This window comes from Salmo trutta, chromosome 4 (genome assembly GCF_901001165.1).
Source record: "Salmo trutta chromosome 4, fSalTru1.1, whole genome shotgun sequence".
Classification (NCBI taxonomy): domain Eukaryota; kingdom Metazoa; phylum Chordata; class Actinopteri; order Salmoniformes; family Salmonidae; genus Salmo; species Salmo trutta.
Window position 1 is genome coordinate 14,242,965 of NC_042960.1, and position 19,581 is coordinate 14,262,545.

Below are 19,581 nucleotides of genomic sequence, written 5' to 3' on the forward strand. Positions count from 1 at the left end.
CTGCTGTATCTAATCACCAGCTTGTGGTCGTTTTTGTATCTCAAGTTTACCTTTCCGTTTGTCAGCACCTTTAAATATTGTTGGATGTGCGTCTACTCATGCTTTTCATGAGATGACTATCTGCTGGTGTATTACCTTGCCTTACATCTTCTCCTATCAGTCACGGGTCATATATTGCATCGGGTAGGTAGGTAAGAGGAGAGAGGAAGAGAAAGAGCAGAGAGGAAGAAAAAGAGAGAGGCCCAACTCGACGGAAAATCTGTCTCCCTCCAGTAGGTGTTTTTTTCGTTGTGTTTCGCCCACCAAGCAAGGTGTTTTTGTATGGAAGTCAATGAGTATCAATTGCGGTCAACAACAAAAATGTATAGCTAATTTGCTACGTGAGGTTTATTTGATCAAATAGAAGTTTCATAACGCCAAAGTTGTTACGATTCTACTGATATAAGTAGGACAAGTGACATCCCGGAAAAACACTTCGTATGGGCGTTGTCTAGAGACGACTATGCATATTCATGCAATTAGGCTAATATCATAGTCTCTATGTTGAATACAGGCGGTTGACGTCAACGGCCCTCGTCGAATATTTTAAAAGGATTACAATAATGAGATGTGTCCACCAATCCAAAGAAAGGATAAGCGGCAGCTTGTGGATCGAGAGTTACGGAACACAGAGGGTGTTCTTAAATGCTTGCCTCTAACGATAACCAGGTAGAGTTAGGCATACCTCTATTTTTTTACTGAAGACCTACCACTGTCCTTGAGTAAAGCCAGTGTGTCCGCTGATGACTCAACATTATACACGTCAGTTCCCACAGCAAGTGAAATCACTGCAACGTTTAACAAAGAGCTACAATCAGTTTTAGAAGGATTGACTGGTAATAAGCTAGTCCTAAATATATATATATAAATACAACCAAAAAGCATTGTATCTGGGGAAATTGAGGAGACTAAACTGCTTGGTGTAACCCTGGATTGTAAACTGAAATGGTCAAAACATATTGATGCAACAGTAGCTAAAATGACTAAGCACAAATGACCTATACGTTACTGGATTCCTTGTAACAGGATGAAAATCAAACACAGAGCTAGGTCTGTAGTCACTTTTTGGAGTCCTTAACTGGAGACTTGAAATAAAATTAATTCAATAAAACAAGTATTCCAATAATTCTAATTCTAATAAATGTATGTATTCAATAGGCCAACTGGAGAATAAAGTAAAATGTATTCAATAAAAAATTATTTGAATAATTAAAATGTAAACATTTTATTTATTTAATAACTTCTCCCTGTTCTATTCCTATGACTGAACACCAGGCATTATGCTTTTGCTTTCAGTCACATGACAGGTGGTGTCCACCAAACCTGCTCACCAAACCAGTATTTCTACACATTTAAGATAAGCCAAGTGGGTGGGGACTGAGACTGACCATACCTATATACTACACCATTGTGATGGTAGGTCATATGTTTGTTCCTGACTGATTTGTATCCTCATTGCAGAAACAAGGAAGTGATCATTCATGTAACAGGTACTGAATAGGTTTTGAATGTAAAGAAGCATGGAAGTGATCATGTCACAGGTAGTGAAAGTACAGAATACAGCAAACAAGTGTGTATCAACTGATGTTTTTGGAAACATGTATAAGTAACCAAACCAACAGTTGCTGTAGATCGGGCTTATTACCTTTCACACAGTTTCAAACATGGTAAACATTTTTGCAAAATATATTAAACCATAATCATCTCAAATATCTCTGCCGAAAATGCAAGAAGAAACAATGTATAAAATATGTATTAACTATATACATATTTATTAAACTTATATTCACATTTAAATAAAGTAGTTCTCCCTTACAAAATTACACACAGGCAACTCATTACAAATTATGAACAAAATAACTTTTTGGTACTGCCATTAGAAGTCAAACATGTTGACCAAACATTTTGATCCACTCTGATATTTATAAGGTCTTGTTGTGCCATCCTATTCATCCAAGTGCTGTCCATTTGTTTCCACAATAAATGGCCGTGTTCCGGAGAATTCAAAGCATTCTCAGTATTGTATTCCATGGTTCTGCCGTGCTTTCTCTGCCCGCCACCTTGTGATAAAGTGATGTGCAAAATAACTCCTCACATTTATCCACTTTCACTAAGGTTTCCCCACATCTACTGTGATTTTCGTGAACAGAGGATCCTTTTCCACTTTGACGACTTCGTACTTGAGAGAGTTTATACCATCGGTATTCATCGTCAGTCTCGTGCGTTGTATTCTGTCAAACCTGCGATGCAAAGGAAACGACTATCAGTATACTATCCTCATATGAAGATATTCAGGATGCACTGATATGTCAATTCTGGGGCCATACAATAGCCAATATTTTCTTGGCTGTGATGGCAGAGTATCAATGCTGATACTATCATGAATAAATAAAAACTAAGTAAATTCTTCTTTTAAAGATACAACCTCTGAGATCCTCAAAAGGTTCTACAGCTGCAACATCGAGAGCATCCTGACAGGTTGCATCACTGCCTGGTACGGCAATTGCTCGGCCTTTGACCGCAAGGCACTACAGAGGGTAGTGCGTACGGCCCAGTACATCACTGGGGCTTAGCTGCCTGCCATCCAGGACCTCTACACCAGGCGGTGAGAAAGGCCCTAAAAATTGTCAAAGACCCCAGCGACCCCAGTCATAGACTGTTCTCTCTACTACCGCATGGCAAGCGGTACCAGAGTGCCAAGTCTAGGACAAAAAGGCATCTCAACAGTTTTTACCCCCAAGCCATAAGACTCGGGTAATCAAATGGCTACCCGGACTATTTGCATTGTGCCCCCCCCCCCAACCCCTGTTTTTACGCTGCTGCTAATCTCTGTTTATCATATATGCATAGTCACTTTAACTATACATTCATGTACATACTACCTCAATTGGGCCGACCAACCACTGCTCCCGCACATTGGCTAACCGGACTATCTGCATTGTCCCACCACCCGCCAACCCCTCTTTTACACTACTGCTACTCTCTGTTCATCATATATGCATAGTCACTTTAACCATATCTACATGTACATACTACCTCAATCAGCCTGACTAACCGGTGTCTGTATGTAGCCTCGATACTTTTATAGCCTCGCTACTGTATATAGCCTGTCTTTTTACTGCTGTTTTTATTTCTTTACCTATTGTTCACCTAATACCTTTTTTGCACAATTGGTTAGAGCCTGTAAGTAAGCATTTCACTGTAAGGTATTTCACTGTAATACCTGTTGTATTCGGCGTACGTGACAAATAAACTTTGATTTGATTTGATTTGTGGGGAACCTGGTGAATGTGGTTGTTCTAATCAAAAGCTTTACCTCTGAGGATTTGGGTCGTTCAGTTTGTCTCTTTCGTGACGGATCATCCGGCATTTTCCGATCTCGCTATCTGGACGAGAGATGGACATTCCTCTAGAGCTCACCCTGTGGAAGTCAGAATTTATTATTATAATGGACTTTGCATACAAGTTGGAAATACTGTGGAATTCAGGGTTGGGGTCAATTCTAATTCAATTCAGGAAGTGATCCGAGTAAAAAATGGCACAACTTTTTAAGTAAATAGCTTCTCCTTTTCAGTTGATTGAAAAATCATTGAAAAAATAATTGCCATTTCAGTTTACTTCCTGAATTGACCGACCCTAACACCCTGGTGGATATATTGTGTTTTGCATGAACATTATACAATACATCGCTAACATCAGAAAGTGATGATGTCCCATTGCCATGTCTGACTTTAATATAGGCTCATCTGTAATGCTGTAAAAAATCTGTTTGGATTGGAATGCACTGTCTTGCCTGTTGAAAATGTCATCATCTTCACCACCCCAGCCCCAGTAGTTGTTGGGAAAGCCGTTGATTTTCAGGAACTGCTCCTTACTTAACGCCGAGACACCGCCAAAGTACTGGTTATAGGGCAACCTATGGAGGAGACGAAGACAAAATATTTCTCATCTGGCCCATACAAAGAGCCAAGTAATGAAAAGGGTAGGCTAAGCATAAATAGATATACTTGTTTACTACTCTTCTAGCTATGCACTCATGGTATGAACTGAGGAAGAGGGAGAGTCCCAATGAATCAAAATAATGATGATGCATTAGAAAGAAGTTGTCGGTTGAGTTTTGCGCCGTACTTGAATCCAAACTTGTCCATGGAGACAGACATATGTCTGGGCTGGCTGAAGCATTTGTAGGTGTTGCGGTCATCCATGGGGATGAGGTCCACGTCACTGAACACAAAGCAGTCGTAGTCATACTCTTTCAGGGCCTCAGCATAGCCAATGTTCATCAGCTTGGCCCTGTTGAACGTGTTGTCTCCATCCTAATGAAGAAGTTACAGTCATTTTCAAAACATGGGTATGCTAAATTATTTGCCAAATATTCACATATAATTGAATAAAGTTTGTCCATAGAAAATGTTTAATTCATCGAAAAGTGTAAAACATTTTTTTTAAAGTTCTGGTATATGCACATTTTTGTCATTTAGCATGAGGAAAGTAAACAATATTTTCATAACCATCATGCAGTACACTAAATAGAAAAACCAAGGGACTTCCCTTTAAGAAATGTGTCAGAATATAAGCAGCGGCGTGTTAGAGAACCATAGAGTTCTTGGTTACCTCAGAAGAAGAAAGCAGAAAGAGAAGAAAGCCACCGAGCATTGGAAGAACCCAACCATACTTTAGCTGAGATGTGATTGGTTGCAGACATGCAGTGCTAGGAGAGTGGAAACAGAGTTAATAGTAGTTATTAGTATGTCCGAGTGAGAAACAGAGAGAGAGGGAAAGAGAAAGACAGAGAGAAAGAGAGAGAGACAAGAGACATAGAGAGAGAGAGAGACAGAGAGAGAGGGGGAAAGGGGGAGACAGAGAGAGAGAGGGAGAGAGAGAGAGAGAGAGAGAGAGAGAGAGAGAAAAAAAGTTAGCTGTTATTTTGGTTTCAAGTGCTGCCTAAGTTGTCAAAAGAACAGGAAGCACCTGTAGAAGTAAGGACACACTTCTTTCCTCTACACTGTCAATGTCATCTTCATAGGAGTAGGCTACTGTTCACTATCAATGCGTGGCAGTCATCAGCTGACAGTTTGGTACTAAGTGGTGATTCTGTCACCCAAATACACCACAAAAATGAAATAATATTGAATTTGATTATAAAAATAAAAAAATCTACTGTTAAAATTCTATAACAGGTTGGACAAAACAAGCTTTGTGATTGGTTGAGACGCGGTCTAAGCCATACTAAATAACCCGTTTAGCACGGGTAAGCCTATAACGCAAAAATTGGAGTCTTGTTTTCTGTTCCATCAGAGAAATGATTGCGCCTCCACTGTCCCATCAGCCCAGCCAAGCAATTCATTAACTTGATTTCCACTATAAGAAACATCTTGACATTATCTCCCGGGCTTCCAAAATTGTTACTGGATGTGTGCAATAAAAGTTAAACATTCACCTTTTGCTACTATTTCTGTCAAGTCTACGCATATGTTGGATAAATTAACCAAAACGCAATCAAACTGTTGGTCTGATCGAGGCATTACTTTTGGTTTGCACTGTACATACGTTGCCATCCGTCTCTCCGACATTTGCAACATTGTTCCAATATTGCAATTCTATCTCTTTCTCACTGTCCCAATGAGGATTATCGTGTCAGGACGAGACAAACATATTTTCTCAACCCGTCCAAATCATGAATCAAACTAAATGAAATGCAGCTAGCTTGCGGTCTTCCCAGCTTCAGTTTGAAGTGATTGTGTTGTGTTTTGGGCTAGCTCCTCTGAACAGTGTCCTGACGAGAGAGCACATGTTATATGCCAGGCGAAATCGTGCATCATTAGCTTATTGTTATGGATGTATCCACATAAATGTCAATAAAAAAACAACTTAAACAAACGCAAATACAGCTACTTTGCTGTTATTCTGAGACGTGTTTGACGTGACTGTGTTAGCCGTAGTTGGCTAACTAGCAAGCAAGGGACAAGAGCGTTACCGTGAACATTTAGACCGAACGACTTGGTCGCGTTCATAGATATAAAACAAATAGACTTCACGACTGGGTCACGGCTCTGGCAACCTAAACGATAGAATGAACGACCAGCCGGCTTGGCTAGAAACCATAGCTTTGTGTCAGGACTAGGCCTATATTTTTCGTCGTGGGATGAAATAATAGCCTATGAATACATTTATCAAAATCAAGTGTTTTATTTAATTGGTAACCCGTTGTAGAAAAGCAATTGTTCACTCAAGGTTTGTGTGAAACAACTTTTGTTTAACACGTCTGCGCTGATCTACGGCACAAGGATCCGCCTCGTACCTTGACCGCTGCAACAGCCGTGCTAAAAAAAGCACACCCTCTCATGTACAATTGCTTTAATCATTTGCCTTTGTTTGATCTTCGTAATTAGAGATACCTGCTACATCCTGAAAACTACTGTACCTGACCATTTTCATGAGAATCATGCTTTAAAAGATGAAATCTGTGGTTACTACATCCAATTTTGGACTTATAAATGAATGATAGATACGCATTGATTCTTGAAGAATATAGCTTCTAAATGACTTTGAGCTTTGTTCAACTTTCATACCCCATCAGAACCCAAAATATAAGCTGGTTATACTCCAATGTTTGTAAACATTGTAAATGTATAGCCTGAAAATATGCTTAAAACTATAATGTTGATATCTTGGATGGTCAGTCTTTGCATCAATATCTCCATCTATGATTTTAAGAGTCGTTACATTTCTCCAGGGCCTTTTTTTTTTTTTACCAAAACAAAGGCAGGGAGTCCGCTTTGTTATTGTTTCAACTGTGGATTGCCCCTTTAATTGTACTTTTCCCCCCTTTTTTTAAACCTATGGAAGAAAAAATAAGGAATCCTCTGTCTCTTTATCATTACAGGTTAGGAAAGGCAGAGTTCATTGAGGTGATGGATGGGGTGGAAAGGTTAGGAAAGGCAGAGTTCATTGAGATGATGGATGGGGTGGAAAGGAGGAAAGGTGTGGAGGAAAGAGAGGAGAATAAAAAAGAGAGAAGCTGTCAGCGGTATGCAGTCAAACAACTTCAGCTGGTGAGAATGGATCCCCGTGTGAGCCATTGACCCTTTTCTCTTCTAGTGTTGTAGGATGGGCTCTCATTCTGCCATATCTGGTTTCTAATCTGTTTACAAGAAAATAAACTGTTCACAAAGAGAGCAAGACGCACCTGTGTCTGAAACCCTTTAACGATCACTAAATCTGTTGACTTAAACTAACAAACGTTTGCCCATTGGAGAAACCATCAAACAGGAATACATGGACCTGCTTTACCACACAATCAGGAAATAGACAGCGTCTAAGACATGTTGTCCTTTAAAACAATACAAGGTGCTTTAGAATAAACTCATACTTGATGACATCACATCAGGCATCAGGGTTACTTGATAGAGACACTCCATGTTGCAAACCGTTTGTTTATAAGAAGGTTTCCATTTGTTCATCATGGTGGCTTGGCTGTGCCCTCTGATTATTTGTGAGAAACACAGCAGGACAGCTGGTGGCCTACAGATAGTGAGTATAAACTTCAACTGACAGCTGAACCATGTTTGTGTTTAAAGTACAAGCTTGGGCTTGTGTGGAGCTGGGGAGCTGGGGCTGGATAGCTAGGGGGCTGGGCGGCTGGGGAGCTGGGGGGCTGGGGAGATGGACTGGGGCTAGGGCTAAGCTGGGGCTGAGGTTCAGGCTGGGCCTGGGGCAATAACAGCCACCACGGTCCACCCTCTAACAACTGCTCTCGGAGAAACAGCTGAAAGTGCAAGCTTTGTCTGTCTGTATATCTCCTGTTTCAGTGTCTCTCTCAGTGTCTCTCTCAGAGCTCTCTTAGGCTTCTCACAAACGTCGCATTTCTTACAAATCTATCATTTCGTAGTTCCGTACATTTACGTACATCTCGCTTTTCTGTAGGAAGCGAGGGTGAAGGACGGCAGGAGAGGACACAAGGAATGGAGGACAGGCTACTGAGATTCAGCCTCGGTTTAAAGACCCTGATTTGTAACTGTCAGGCGGGATGTTGCGACACACGTTAACATTCTTCCTGTTATCTACAACGAGGGGGCGGGGTGTGTGGAAACCTTCAGGCATGAATAAACAAATGTCGCACAACTGAGCGGTTTTCTTTGTTCAGACAGACTCTGAAAGGCTAGTTCAGTGAATAGATGAAACCAGTCTTATACACAGAGATTAGATTGGTTGCTCTGGCTTCACCTGATTGACGACGTAGACGCCATAGTCCAGCTGTTGGCGCTGAAGGATGGGATGGAGGTAGTAGAGCCAGAACTTGAGGTGCTCGTCACGAAGGCGGAAGGGGATGATGAGAGCAACCTTCTGGAGGGCGACGCAGTCATGTGGTTTGTAGCGACCTCCTTCCTGCAGACCTGGGTTCTCCTTCCTCACTGTGTCCAAGCTGACAGGCGTAGAGAACTCAATCCTGAGAGGCCCAACTGCAGGTCGGGAGAAACAGATCTGTTGGGTCACAAACTCTCACACACCTCTTCCTGTTCCTCTACCACATTCACTTCCTTTTCACTTGCTGCCTTCATGCCTCCATCTCTATCTCTCTCTCTTTGTTCAAAGTTTGCAGCCTTTGACCTCATGTAAAACAAAATTGAACACTCACACGCATGCACACACGCACACACGCATACGCACGCATGCAGACACACTCATACCCACAGGAAATGATGCTGACTTAACGGATATCTCATGCTTGTCTCTTTGCAACAGGCAGTTCAGGGGTTAAGAGGAAATATGTGTTATCTCGTCCCCCCCCAAAAAAAAAAAGATGGTCTACGCTGCTGAAAGTATTTTCCCCGAGCCATGATTGAGCTGAACACAGAACATATAGTTATTTTCAGCAGCAGGGAGCAAACTTCACAATGCAGCTCGGCTTAACATGAAATAAATCGAGAGATCTTTCCTCGTATCGACTTTCAGTTAAAGGAAGGAAATGTAGGCCTAATATGAGATACACAACTACATAATCTATGTATAACTACATAATACAATGTTTGATGCAACTGTGCCAGTAAACAAAACATTAAGAACACCTGTTCTTTCTATGACATAGACTGACAAGGTGAATCCAGGTGAAAGCTATGATCCCTTATTGATGTCACTTGTTAAATCCACTTCAATCAGTGTAGATGAAGGGGAGGAGACAGGTTAAAGAAGGATTTTTAAGCCTTGAGACAATTGAGACATAAATTGTGTATGTGTGCCATTCAGGGGGTGAATGGACAAGAAAAAACATTTATCTGGCTTTGAATGGGGTATGCTAGTAGGTGCCAGACTCACCGGTTTGTGTCAAGAACTGCAACGCTGCTGGGTTTTTCATGCTCAACAGCTGATAATTATATATATTTCAAGGTTATGCAGCATGTTTATTTACCTGTTATTTGGCAAAACAGTTCGATTTAATATAAAAAGTTTGAATGTATTTCCATGGGAGGCCAAACTATCTGGATTTAGGTTTCATGTTAGATTAGGGGAAAAAATACAGTCAATATGTGCATGGCAGAAGAATTTGAGAGAAAGAAAATCTGCATAGAAATAGCCTAATAATGTGTTATAAACACTCCTCTTACATGTTTATAACAGTTACATGTATAATGCAGTATAATGTGATGTTTCTGCTGTGCATGTTTGATTAAATACCAGCCCTTGCATTAAAATGAATTGATCAAATCATAGGCTACTTACCAAGATGTGGAGACGGATCAGGACATTTTTCTAACTTTTTCCACGAAGTTGTAGTAGTGTTAGTAGTTGTTGTAGTAGTTGTATTGGGTAAATGTATGTCGTGAAGCTTCGGAGTTTGCATTGTTACAACGCTGTTATTAAGGTCGCGATGTCCAATGTCTTCCGGTGAATGTGTCACGGTAATAAAATCCGTTTCAATTCGCGTCTGTGTCTGTATTTGTTGGTTTGGTGACAACCCAATCGAGTAACCCATGAAATAAAATAAAGCAACTAAGAGATTAATAACACCTAAAACTACAACCAAGGTGCAGCCTCTCCTCCGCAGCCTACAATTGAGAGATGAGTCGAGCATTATGCGGTTGTCATATGCCGAACCGAAACACATCCGTTTACTCACCGACGGTATTAAAAAAGCAATTTACAAATACTCTTTATTTTTTGCAAAAATCTGTATAGTTTAAAGATAAAAAAAACAAGGTAAGATCATTTTTTCCTCTACTGTGTGGTGGTTGCATGCTGACTGTGACCATCAGTTGTCGTAGGCTCCCGACAGTGAATTCACTCTGTACTACACTTTATGGCAGTAATATGACATCTTGTGGACCTGTGGCTTCCTCTATAATAAAAGCCACGGCTAGGAAATCCTAGCCTACTAGGGAACTGCACTAGCAAACTATTCAGTAAAATGTCCAAAATATACTCATTACGTAGTCTTTATTAATTTGCAAGTCCCTAGGTTGAGATTTGTTTGAATTTACTCTAGGAGAGGGACCAGATGCCTGTGAGGTAGGCAATTTGTCCCCAGAAAACGTTTTAGCCTAAAGGCCAGGGCTAGGCTACTTGTTTCTCTGACGTTATAGGCCTACATTTGAAAATAATTGGATTTAATACAACATTAAAATCAATACCAGCATAAGCGACGTATACACTCCTTTATTTCTTGTTCTAAGCATGTGTAATCCTTTATAATATTTTATGAGAAGGGTTTATATATCAAATCACATCTAATTACATTTGTCACATGTGCCGAACACAACAGAGCTTACCGTGAAATGCTTACTTACAAGCCCTTAACCAACAATGCAGTTCAAGAAATAGAGTTAATAAAATATTTACGAAATAAGTTTTAAAAAATCGAATCAATCAAAAAGTAACACAATAAATGTACATAACAATAACGAGGCTATAAACAGCAGGTACCAGTACTGAGTCACTGTGCTGGGGTACAGGTTAGTCGAGGTAATTTGTAAAGTGACTATGCATAGATAAACAGCGAGTAGCAGCAGTGTAAAAACAAAGGGTCAATGTAAATAGTCCAGTTGGTCATTTGATTAGTTGTTCAGCAGTCTCATGGCTTGAGGGTAGAAGCTGTTAAGGAGCCTTTTGGTCATAGACTTGGCGCTCTGGTACTGCTTGCCATGCAGTAGCAGAGAGAACAGTCTATGACTTGGGAGACTGGAGTTTTTGACCATTTTTTGGGCCTTCCTCTGACACCACCTAGTATATATGTCCTGGAAATCAGGAAGCTTGGCCGCAGTGATGTACTGGGCCGTACGCACTACCCTCTGCCTTACTGTCAGATTTAAATGTTTTATTTTATTTCTACTTTATTTAACCAGGTAGGCTAGTTGAGAACAAGTTCTCATTTACAACTGCGACCTGGCCAAGATAAAGCAAAGCAGTGTGACACAAACAACAACACAGAGTTACACATGGAATAAACAAGCGTACAGTTAATAACACAATATAAAAAAAGAAAGTCTATATACAGTGTGTGCAAATGGCGTGAGGAAGTAAGGCAATAATTAGGCCATAGTAGCGAAGTAATTACAATTTAGCAAATTAACACTGGAGTGATAGATGAGCAGATGGTGATGTGCAAGTAGAAATACTGGTGTGCAAAAGAGCAGAAAAGTAAATAAAAACAATATGGGGATGAGGTAGGTAGATTGGGTGGGCTATCTACAGATGGGCTATGTACAGCTGCAGCGGTCAGTTAGCTGCTCAGATAGCTGATGTTTAAAGTTAGTGAGGGAAATATAAGTCTCCAGCTTCATGCAATTTTTGCAATTCGTTCCAGTCATTGGCAGCAGAGAACTGGAAGGAAAGGCGGCCAAAGGAGATGTTGGCTTTGGGGATGACCAGTGAGATATACCTGCTGGAGCGCGTGCTACGGGTGGGTGTTGTCATCGTGACCAGTGAGCTGAGATAAGGAGGAGCTTTACCTAGCATAGACTTATAGATGACCTGGAGCCAGTGGGTCTGGCGACGAATATGGAGCAAGGGCCAGCCGACTAGAGCATACAGGTCGCAGTGGTGGGTGGTATATGGGGCTTTGGTGACAAAACGGATGGCACTGTGATAGACTACTCAGAAAACTGGATGCAGAGTATTGGAAGCTATTTTGTAAATGACATCGCCGAAGTCGAGGATCGGTAGGATAGTCAGTTTTACGAGGGTATGTTTGGCGGCATGAGTGAAGGAGGCTTTGTTGCGAAATAGGAAGCCGATTCTAGTAATTTTGGATTGGAGATGTTTAATATGAGTCTGGAAGGAGAGTTTACAGTCTAGCCAGACACCTAGGTATTTGTAGTTGTCCACATATTCTAAGTCAGAACCGTCCAGAGTAGTGATGCTAGTCGGGCGGGCGGGTGCGGGCAGCGAACGGTTAAAAAGCATACATTTGGTTTTACTAGTGTTTAAAAGCAGTTGGAGGCCACGGATGGAGTGTTGTATGGCATTGAAGCTTGCTTGGAGGTTAGTTAACACAGTGTCCAAAGAAGGGCCAGATGAATACAGAATGGTGTCTGCGTAGATGTGGATCAGGGAATCACCTGCAGCAAGAGCAACATCGTTGATATATAAAGAGAAAGGAGTCGGCCCGAGAATTGAACCCTGTGGTACACCCATAGAGACTGCCAGAGGTCCAGACAACAGGCCCTCCGATTTGACACACTGAATTCTGTCTGAGAAGTAGTTGGTGAACCAAGCAAGGCAGTCATTTGAGAAACCAAGGCTGTTGAGTCTGCCGATAAGAATACAGTGATTGACAGCGTCGAAAGCCTTGGCCAGGTCGATGAAGATGGCTGCACAGTACTGTCTTTTATCAATGGCGGTTATGATATCATTTAGTACCTTGAGTGTGGCTGAGGTGCACCCGTGACCAGCTCGAAAACCGGATTGCACAGCGGAGAAGCCAAGCAGTTGCCATACCAGGTGGTGATGCAACCAGTCAGGATGCTCTCAATGGTGCAGCTGTAGAAGGTTTTGAGGATCTGGGGACCCATGCCAAACCTTTTCAGTCTCCTGAGGGGTAAAAGGTGTTGTTGTGCCCTCTTCACAACTTTCTTGGTGTGTTTGGACCATGATAGTTTGTTGGTGATGTGGACACCAAGGAACTTGAAACTCGCTCCACTTGTTAATGGGGGTCTGTTCGGCCCTCCTTTTCCTATAGTCCACGATCAGCTCGTTGTCTTGCTCACATAGAGAGAGAGGTTGTTGTCCTGGCACCACACTGTCAGGTCTCTGACCTCCTCCCTATAGGCTGTCTCATCGTTGTCGGTGATCAGGCCTACCACTGGTGTCGTCAGCAAACTTAAGGATGGTGTTGGAGTCGTGCTTGGCCACGCAGTCGTGGGTGAACAGGGAGTACAGGAGGGGACTAAGCACGCACCCCTGAGGGGACCCAATGTTGAGGATCAGCGTGGCAGATGTGTTGTTACTTACCCTTACCACCTGGGGGCGGCCTGTCAGGAAGTCCAGGATCCAGTTGCTGAGGGAGGTGTTTAGTCCCAGGGTCCTTAGCTTAGTGATGAGCTTTGCGGGCACTATGGTGTTGAACGCTGAGCTGTAGGCAATGAACAGCATTCTCACATACACTACCGTTCAAAAGTTTGGGGTCACTTAGAAATGCCCTTGTTCTTGAAAGAAAACCACATTTTTTGTCCATTAAAATAACATCAAACTGTTTAGACATTGTTAATGTTGTAAATGACTATTGTTGCTGGAAACAGCAGATTTTTTATGGAATATCTACATATCCATACAGAGGCCCATTATCAGCAACCCTCACTCCTGTGTTCCAATGGCACGTTGTGTTAGCTAATCCAAGTTAATCATTTTAAAAGGCTAATTGATTAGAAAACCCTTTTGCAATTATGTTAGCACAGCTGAAACTGTTGTTCTGATTAAAGAAGCAATAAAACTGTCCTTCTTTAGACTAGTTGAGTATCTGGAGCATCAGCATTTGTGGATTCAATTACAGGCTCAAAATGGCCAGAAACAAATAACTTTCTTCTGAAACTGAAAAATGAAGGCTATTCCATGTGAGATATTTCCAAGAAATTTAAGATATCGTACAACGCAGTGTACTACTCCGTTCACAGAACAGCACAAACAGACGCCTTGTCACGTTTGCTGGAATGAATATCGGACCAAGGCGCAGCGAATGTAGAGTTCCACATAATTTATTATAAAGTGAAACTAAGCAAAACAAACAATAAACGAACAACAAACCGTGACTACAGAGGTGCAACGTGCACTACTCAAAATAATATCCCATAACCCACAGGTGGAAAAAAATTCTACTTAAGTATGATCCCCAATTAGAGACAACGATAGCCAGCTGCCTCTAATTGGGAATCATACCAAACACCCAAACATAGAAAAACTAAACTACAACCCCACATAGAAAATAATAACTAGAAAAACCCCCAGTCACGCCCTGACCTACTCTACCAAAGAGCTCTCTATGGTCAGCACGTGACAGTACCCCCCAAAAGTTGCGGACTCTGACCGCAGAATCTGAAACAAAAAGGGAGGGTTAGGGGGGGGTGTCTAGTGTCGGTAGCGGCTCTGGTGCGGGCCGAAGAACCCGCTCATCCTGCGGATCCAGCCATGGACCAAGGCTGAACGCTGTGCCTGGACTGGGCCTGGATGCCGAGGAAGGCTCCTGCCGTGGAGCAGGACTGGACACCGGACCTGGCCTGGTCATCGGTGCAGAGGAATGCTCCTGCCATGGAGCAGGACTGGACACTGTGCCTGGACTGGGCATCGGCGCAGGGAAGGCTCCGGCCATGGAGCTGGAGGTTCCGGACTGTGGACCATCACAGGAGGTTCCGGACTGTGGACCGTCGTTGGAGGTTCCGGACTGTGGACCGTCGTTGGAGGTTCCGGACTGTGGACCGTCGTTGGAGGTTCCGGACTGTGGACCGTCATTGGAGGTTCCGGACTGGGAACCGTCGCCGGAAGCTCCGGACTGGGAACCGTCGCCGGAAGCTCCGGACTGGGAACCGTCGCCGGAAGCTCCGGACTGGGAACCGTCGCCGGAAGCTCCGGACTGGGAACCGTCGCCGGAAGCTCTGAACTGGGAACCGTCACCGGAAGCTCTGGACTGGGGACCGTCGCTGGAGGCCTGGTGCGTGGAGCTGGCACAGGGCGTACCGGGCTGTGGAGGCGCACTGGAGGTCTGGAGCGTAGAGCTGGCACAATGTGTCCTGGACAGATGACCACCCTAGCACGGAAAGTCCGGGGGGCTGGCACAGGACGCACTGGGCTGTGGAGGCGCACTGGAGATACAACGCGTAGAGCCGGTGCAGGATGTACTGGACCTTGGAGGCGCACTAGAGGTCTGGAGCGTAGAGCTGGCACAACATGTCCTGGACAGATGACCACCCTCGTACGGCAAGTGTGGGGAGCTGGCACAGGACGCACTGGGCTGTGAAGGGGCACTGGGGACACTGTGCGTATCATCGCAAAACATGGTGCCTGACCGGTCACACGCTCCCCACGGTGAGTACGCGGAGTTGGCTCTGGTTCAAACCCTGGCTCCGCCAACCACCCCGTGTGCCCCCCCGCCCCCAAAAAACCTTTTTGGGGCTTCCCTCGTGGTCGCGAACCCCAGTGTCGTCGTTGTTCCTCCCTCGCTGCCTCCGTCTGCTCCCATGGAAGGCGATCCTTTCCGACCTGGATCTCCTCCCACGTCCAGGATCCCTTACCGTCCAAGATCTCCTCCCAAGTCCAGGACTCCTTCACCTGGTGAACACGCTGCTTGGTCCTTTATTGATGGGATATTTTGTCACGTTCGCTGGAATGTATATCGGACCAAGGCGCAGCGAATGTAGAGTTCCACATCATTTATTATAAAGTGAAACTTAGCAAAACAAACAACAATAAACAGTAAACGAACAACAAACCGTGACTACAGAGGTGCAATGTGCACTACTCAAAACAATATCCCATAACCCACAGGTGGAAAAATGTTACTTAAGTAGGATCCCCAATTTGAGACAACGATAGCCAGCTGCCTCTAATTGGGAATCATACCAAACACCCAAACATAGAAAAACTAATTATAAACCCCACATAGAAAATAATAACTAGAAAAAACCCCAGTCACGCCCTGACCTACTCTACCATAGAAAATAAGAGCTCTCTGTGGTCAGGATGTGACACGCCTCACAAGTCCTCAACTGGCAGCTTCATTAAATAGTAGCCGCAAAACACCAGTCTCAACGTCAACAGTGAAGAGGCGGGTACTATTTAATGAAGCTGCCAGTTGAGGACTTGTGAAGCATCTGTTTCTCAAACTAGACACTCTAATGTACCTGTCCTCATGCTCAGATGTGCACCGGGGCCTCCCACTCCTCTTTCTATTCTGGTTAGAGCCAGTTTGCACTGTTTTGACATTTACACTGCATGACCAAAAGTATGTGGACACCTGCTCGTTGAACATCTCATTCTGGGAAGGCTTACCACTAGATGTTGAAACATTGCTGTCTTCCATTCAGCCAAAATGGCATTAGTAAAGTCAGGCACTGATGTTGGGCGATTAGGCCTGGCTCGCAGTTCCAAATCATCCCAAAGGTCTTCAATGGGGTTGAGGTCAAGGCTCTGTGCAGGCCAGTCAAGTTCTTCCACACCGATCTCGACAAACCATTTCTGTATGGACCTGGCATTGTGCATGGGGGCATTGTCATGCTGAAACAGGAAAAGGCCTTCTCCAAACTGTTACCACAAAGTTGGAAGCACAGAATCGTCTAGAATGTCAGTGTATGCTGTAGCGTTAAGATTTCCCTTCACTGGAACTAAGGGGCCTGAGCCATGAAAATCCCCAGACCATTATTCCTCCTCCACCAAACTTTACAGTTGCCACAATGCATTCGCACAGGTAGCATTCTCCTGGCATCCACCAAACCCAGACATTGTTAATGTTGTAAATGAGCTTAGGAGATCATTTTTGTTTTGTTGTATGAGAATCTTCATAAGCTAAAGTTACTTTTTGTGAATTTGGAAGAATTTATGTAATTTTAAAAACCATAAAGACTTCATAATTCATAGAAGGTTTTGAAAATCACAATTTTTCATACTTTTCATCCTACATTGTGATGTCACGGAGAAGCATTTTTTCAGACATTCTTCATATCTTTTTTACCACAAAGCATAGTAATGTGCTGTTTTCACATACTGTATGTAGACCCTGGTATGGTGCTGGAGACAATGAACATGAGGTTGAAAAGTGGAGGAATTGCCCTTTAATCATTAATGGTGTCATAAATGTTGAAGCCGTGTTGAAGAGACCAAACTGCATGCGGAATGTGGATACTCATCTTTTAATATAATTAAGTAAAGTATACACAGAAAACAATAAACACTCACGACATGCTACTTACGAACAAAACGAATAGCAGTGTTAACTCAACCACCCACAACCCCAAGTGACAAACATACTCCTAATTATATGACTCCCAATCAGGAACAACGATAACCAGCTGTCCCTGATCGGGAGCCACACAGACCCACATAGAAATACAACACCCAGAACACACATACACAGACATACTCTGCCACGTCCTGACCAAAACTACACAACAACACCCTCTGCTGGTCAGGACGTGACAAATGGGGAAAAACACAAAACACAATATCAGCATCTAGAGGCAACAGGGAACTTCACCCTATTCTGTGAATTCAGTGTGATGAAATATTCATAATAGAAATGTAATCAGTAGAGCCTGACACAATCAGTCCCTATTCTATATGACATGCAATAATATCATACTTGTTCTACAGAATGCATTTCTAACTCAGCATTATGTAACATAAGACAAATTCAACTCCATCTTTCATCGAATCGGATGGCTTATTCAACACAAAACCATTTGATGTTGGCAATTATTTTAATTATTATTTCATTGGCAAAGTGGGCAATTACATTCATGCATAAAAAAACGAATAATGAAAGAAAAGCAGTGTAATTTTGAATTTTGTAAAGTTAGTGTGGGAGAGGTGAAAAAATTATTGTTAACGATAATAATAACCTCCTGGCATTGACAACTTAGATGGAAAGTTACTGAGGATGGTAGCTGACTCTATAGCCACTCCTATCTGTCATATCTTTAATCTGAGCCTAGAGGAAAGTCTTTGTCCTCAGGCCTTGAGGGAAGCCAAAGTAATTCCGCTACCCAAGAGTGGTAAAACAGCCTTTACTGGTTCTAACAGCAGACCTATAAACCTACTGTTGGGCCAGTTGTGATACTGAATTTGAACCAGGGTGTCTGTAGTGACGCCTCTAGCACTGAGATGCAGTGCCTTAGACCGCTAAGCCACTCGGGAGCCCCAAAATAGAATACTACATACACTTGTTGTCACTATACAGCTGAGGGCGTGTCACAGTTTACAGAAGCAATGCTTCGGGCCTCCAGTAAAACACTGAAATACATTTAAGGGGCTGAATTTAATCAAACATGCATTGCAAGGAAAAACACATACTGTGCTTCAATGACAGATACTTTACACTGAGTATACAAAACAATAAGAACACCTGCTCTTTCCAGGACATAGACTGACCAGGTGAATCCAGGTGAAAGCTATGATCATTATTGATGATCCCTTATTTAATCCACTTCAATCAGTGTAAATTAAGGGGAGGAGACAGGTTAAAGAAGGATTTTCAAGCCTTGAGACATGGATTGTGTATGTGTGCCATTCAGAGGGTGAATGGGCAAGACAGAAAATGTAAGTGCAACTCAATATTAGGAAGGTGTTTCTAATGTTTGGCATACACTGTGTATATTTCCCTCCTATGAGAGTAGGTTTCATTGAATTCCAGCTATATGTACAATACAACCATATTGAACATAATTCTCATATATAATGCACTCACTGTAGAACTTAGAGATTTTTTCAATTAAAATTGTTATGTTTTATTCATACGACAAGGCATAACAAATAAATCAGTGTATGACATGAACATTTGTCTCTTTACAGGGAAACCGGAATGGACATTTCGATCATGAGCATGGGAGGAAGTGCTTAACTGGCTACCAATCCACATCGCTCCGGCCAAACGCCACAGCCATTAACGTTTCTTCTCCACGTTGAGACGGGATATGCTCCCTCCCCGACGACATTCAAACCGGTTCTGATTGGTCCCAGAAACCGATGGGTTGGTCCAGAGCCGGCCTACACGAATCACGAATCAGGTCATTTTCACGTAAGCACAAAGGACTTCTAGGATAGCAGGTTCAGACTGATGTATGGAGAGATCGATAGAGCAGCGGAATTAAGTGAATGGTGAGTCGTCAGGCAAGGGAGCTGCTAGGGGGTCTGACATCACCACACAAATGACATCATCATGACCAGATATTAATTAATTGGAAAATAAAGAAAGTGACCTCAGTTTATTCTATGGGAGTTTCCTATGGCTCCCATTTTACACAAACACCACACTATAATACAAAGCGTCTAGCCCAATTGACATTCGATAACAACAAAAAATACATCAAATTCAAGTTCACAAAATATGACATCTCTAGGTCTGAG

At 42.8% G+C, this 19,581-nt stretch overlaps 1 protein-coding gene and 1 long non-coding RNA gene across 2 annotated transcripts; one reads left to right on the top strand and one right to left on the bottom strand.

Moving 5' to 3' along the window:
• Positions 1-1,610: 1,610 nt before the first annotated feature.
• Positions 1,611-10,230, bottom strand: LOC115191838 (beta-1,4-galactosyltransferase 1). The gene is made up of 6 exons (XM_029749797.1): positions 9,760-10,230; positions 8,266-8,501; positions 4,168-4,355; positions 3,833-3,955; positions 3,356-3,460; positions 1,611-2,279 (listed from the first exon to the last, which is right to left on the bottom strand). The coding sequence occupies exons 1-6, from the start codon at positions 10,142-10,144 to the stop codon at positions 2,150-2,152; spliced, it is 1,167 nt and encodes a 388-aa protein (XP_029605657.1). The 5' UTR covers positions 10,145-10,230; the 3' UTR covers positions 1,611-2,149.
• On the top strand, positions 10,122-19,437 carry LOC115191844 (uncharacterized). The gene is made up of 2 exons (XR_003877776.1): positions 10,122-10,236; positions 19,027-19,437. It is a non-coding gene; the product is annotated as an uncharacterized LOC115191844 (long non-coding RNA).
• Positions 19,438-19,581: the final 144 nt, after the last annotated feature.

Excerpts from the sequence above, each read along its gene's own strand:
- LOC115191838 (XM_029749797.1), bottom strand. The coding sequence starts at position 10,144 with ATGTGTTTCGGTTCGGCATATGACAACCGCATAATGCTCGACTCATCT. Across the intron at positions 4,356-8,265 it reads GCGTCTACGTCGTCAATCAG|GATGGAGACAACACGTTCAA; the intron begins GTGAAGCCAGAG and ends CTTCTTCATTAG. Across the intron at positions 3,956-4,167 it reads ATGGACAAGTTTGGATTCAA|GTTGCCCTATAACCAGTACT; the intron begins GTACGGCGCAAA and ends TCTCCTCCATAG.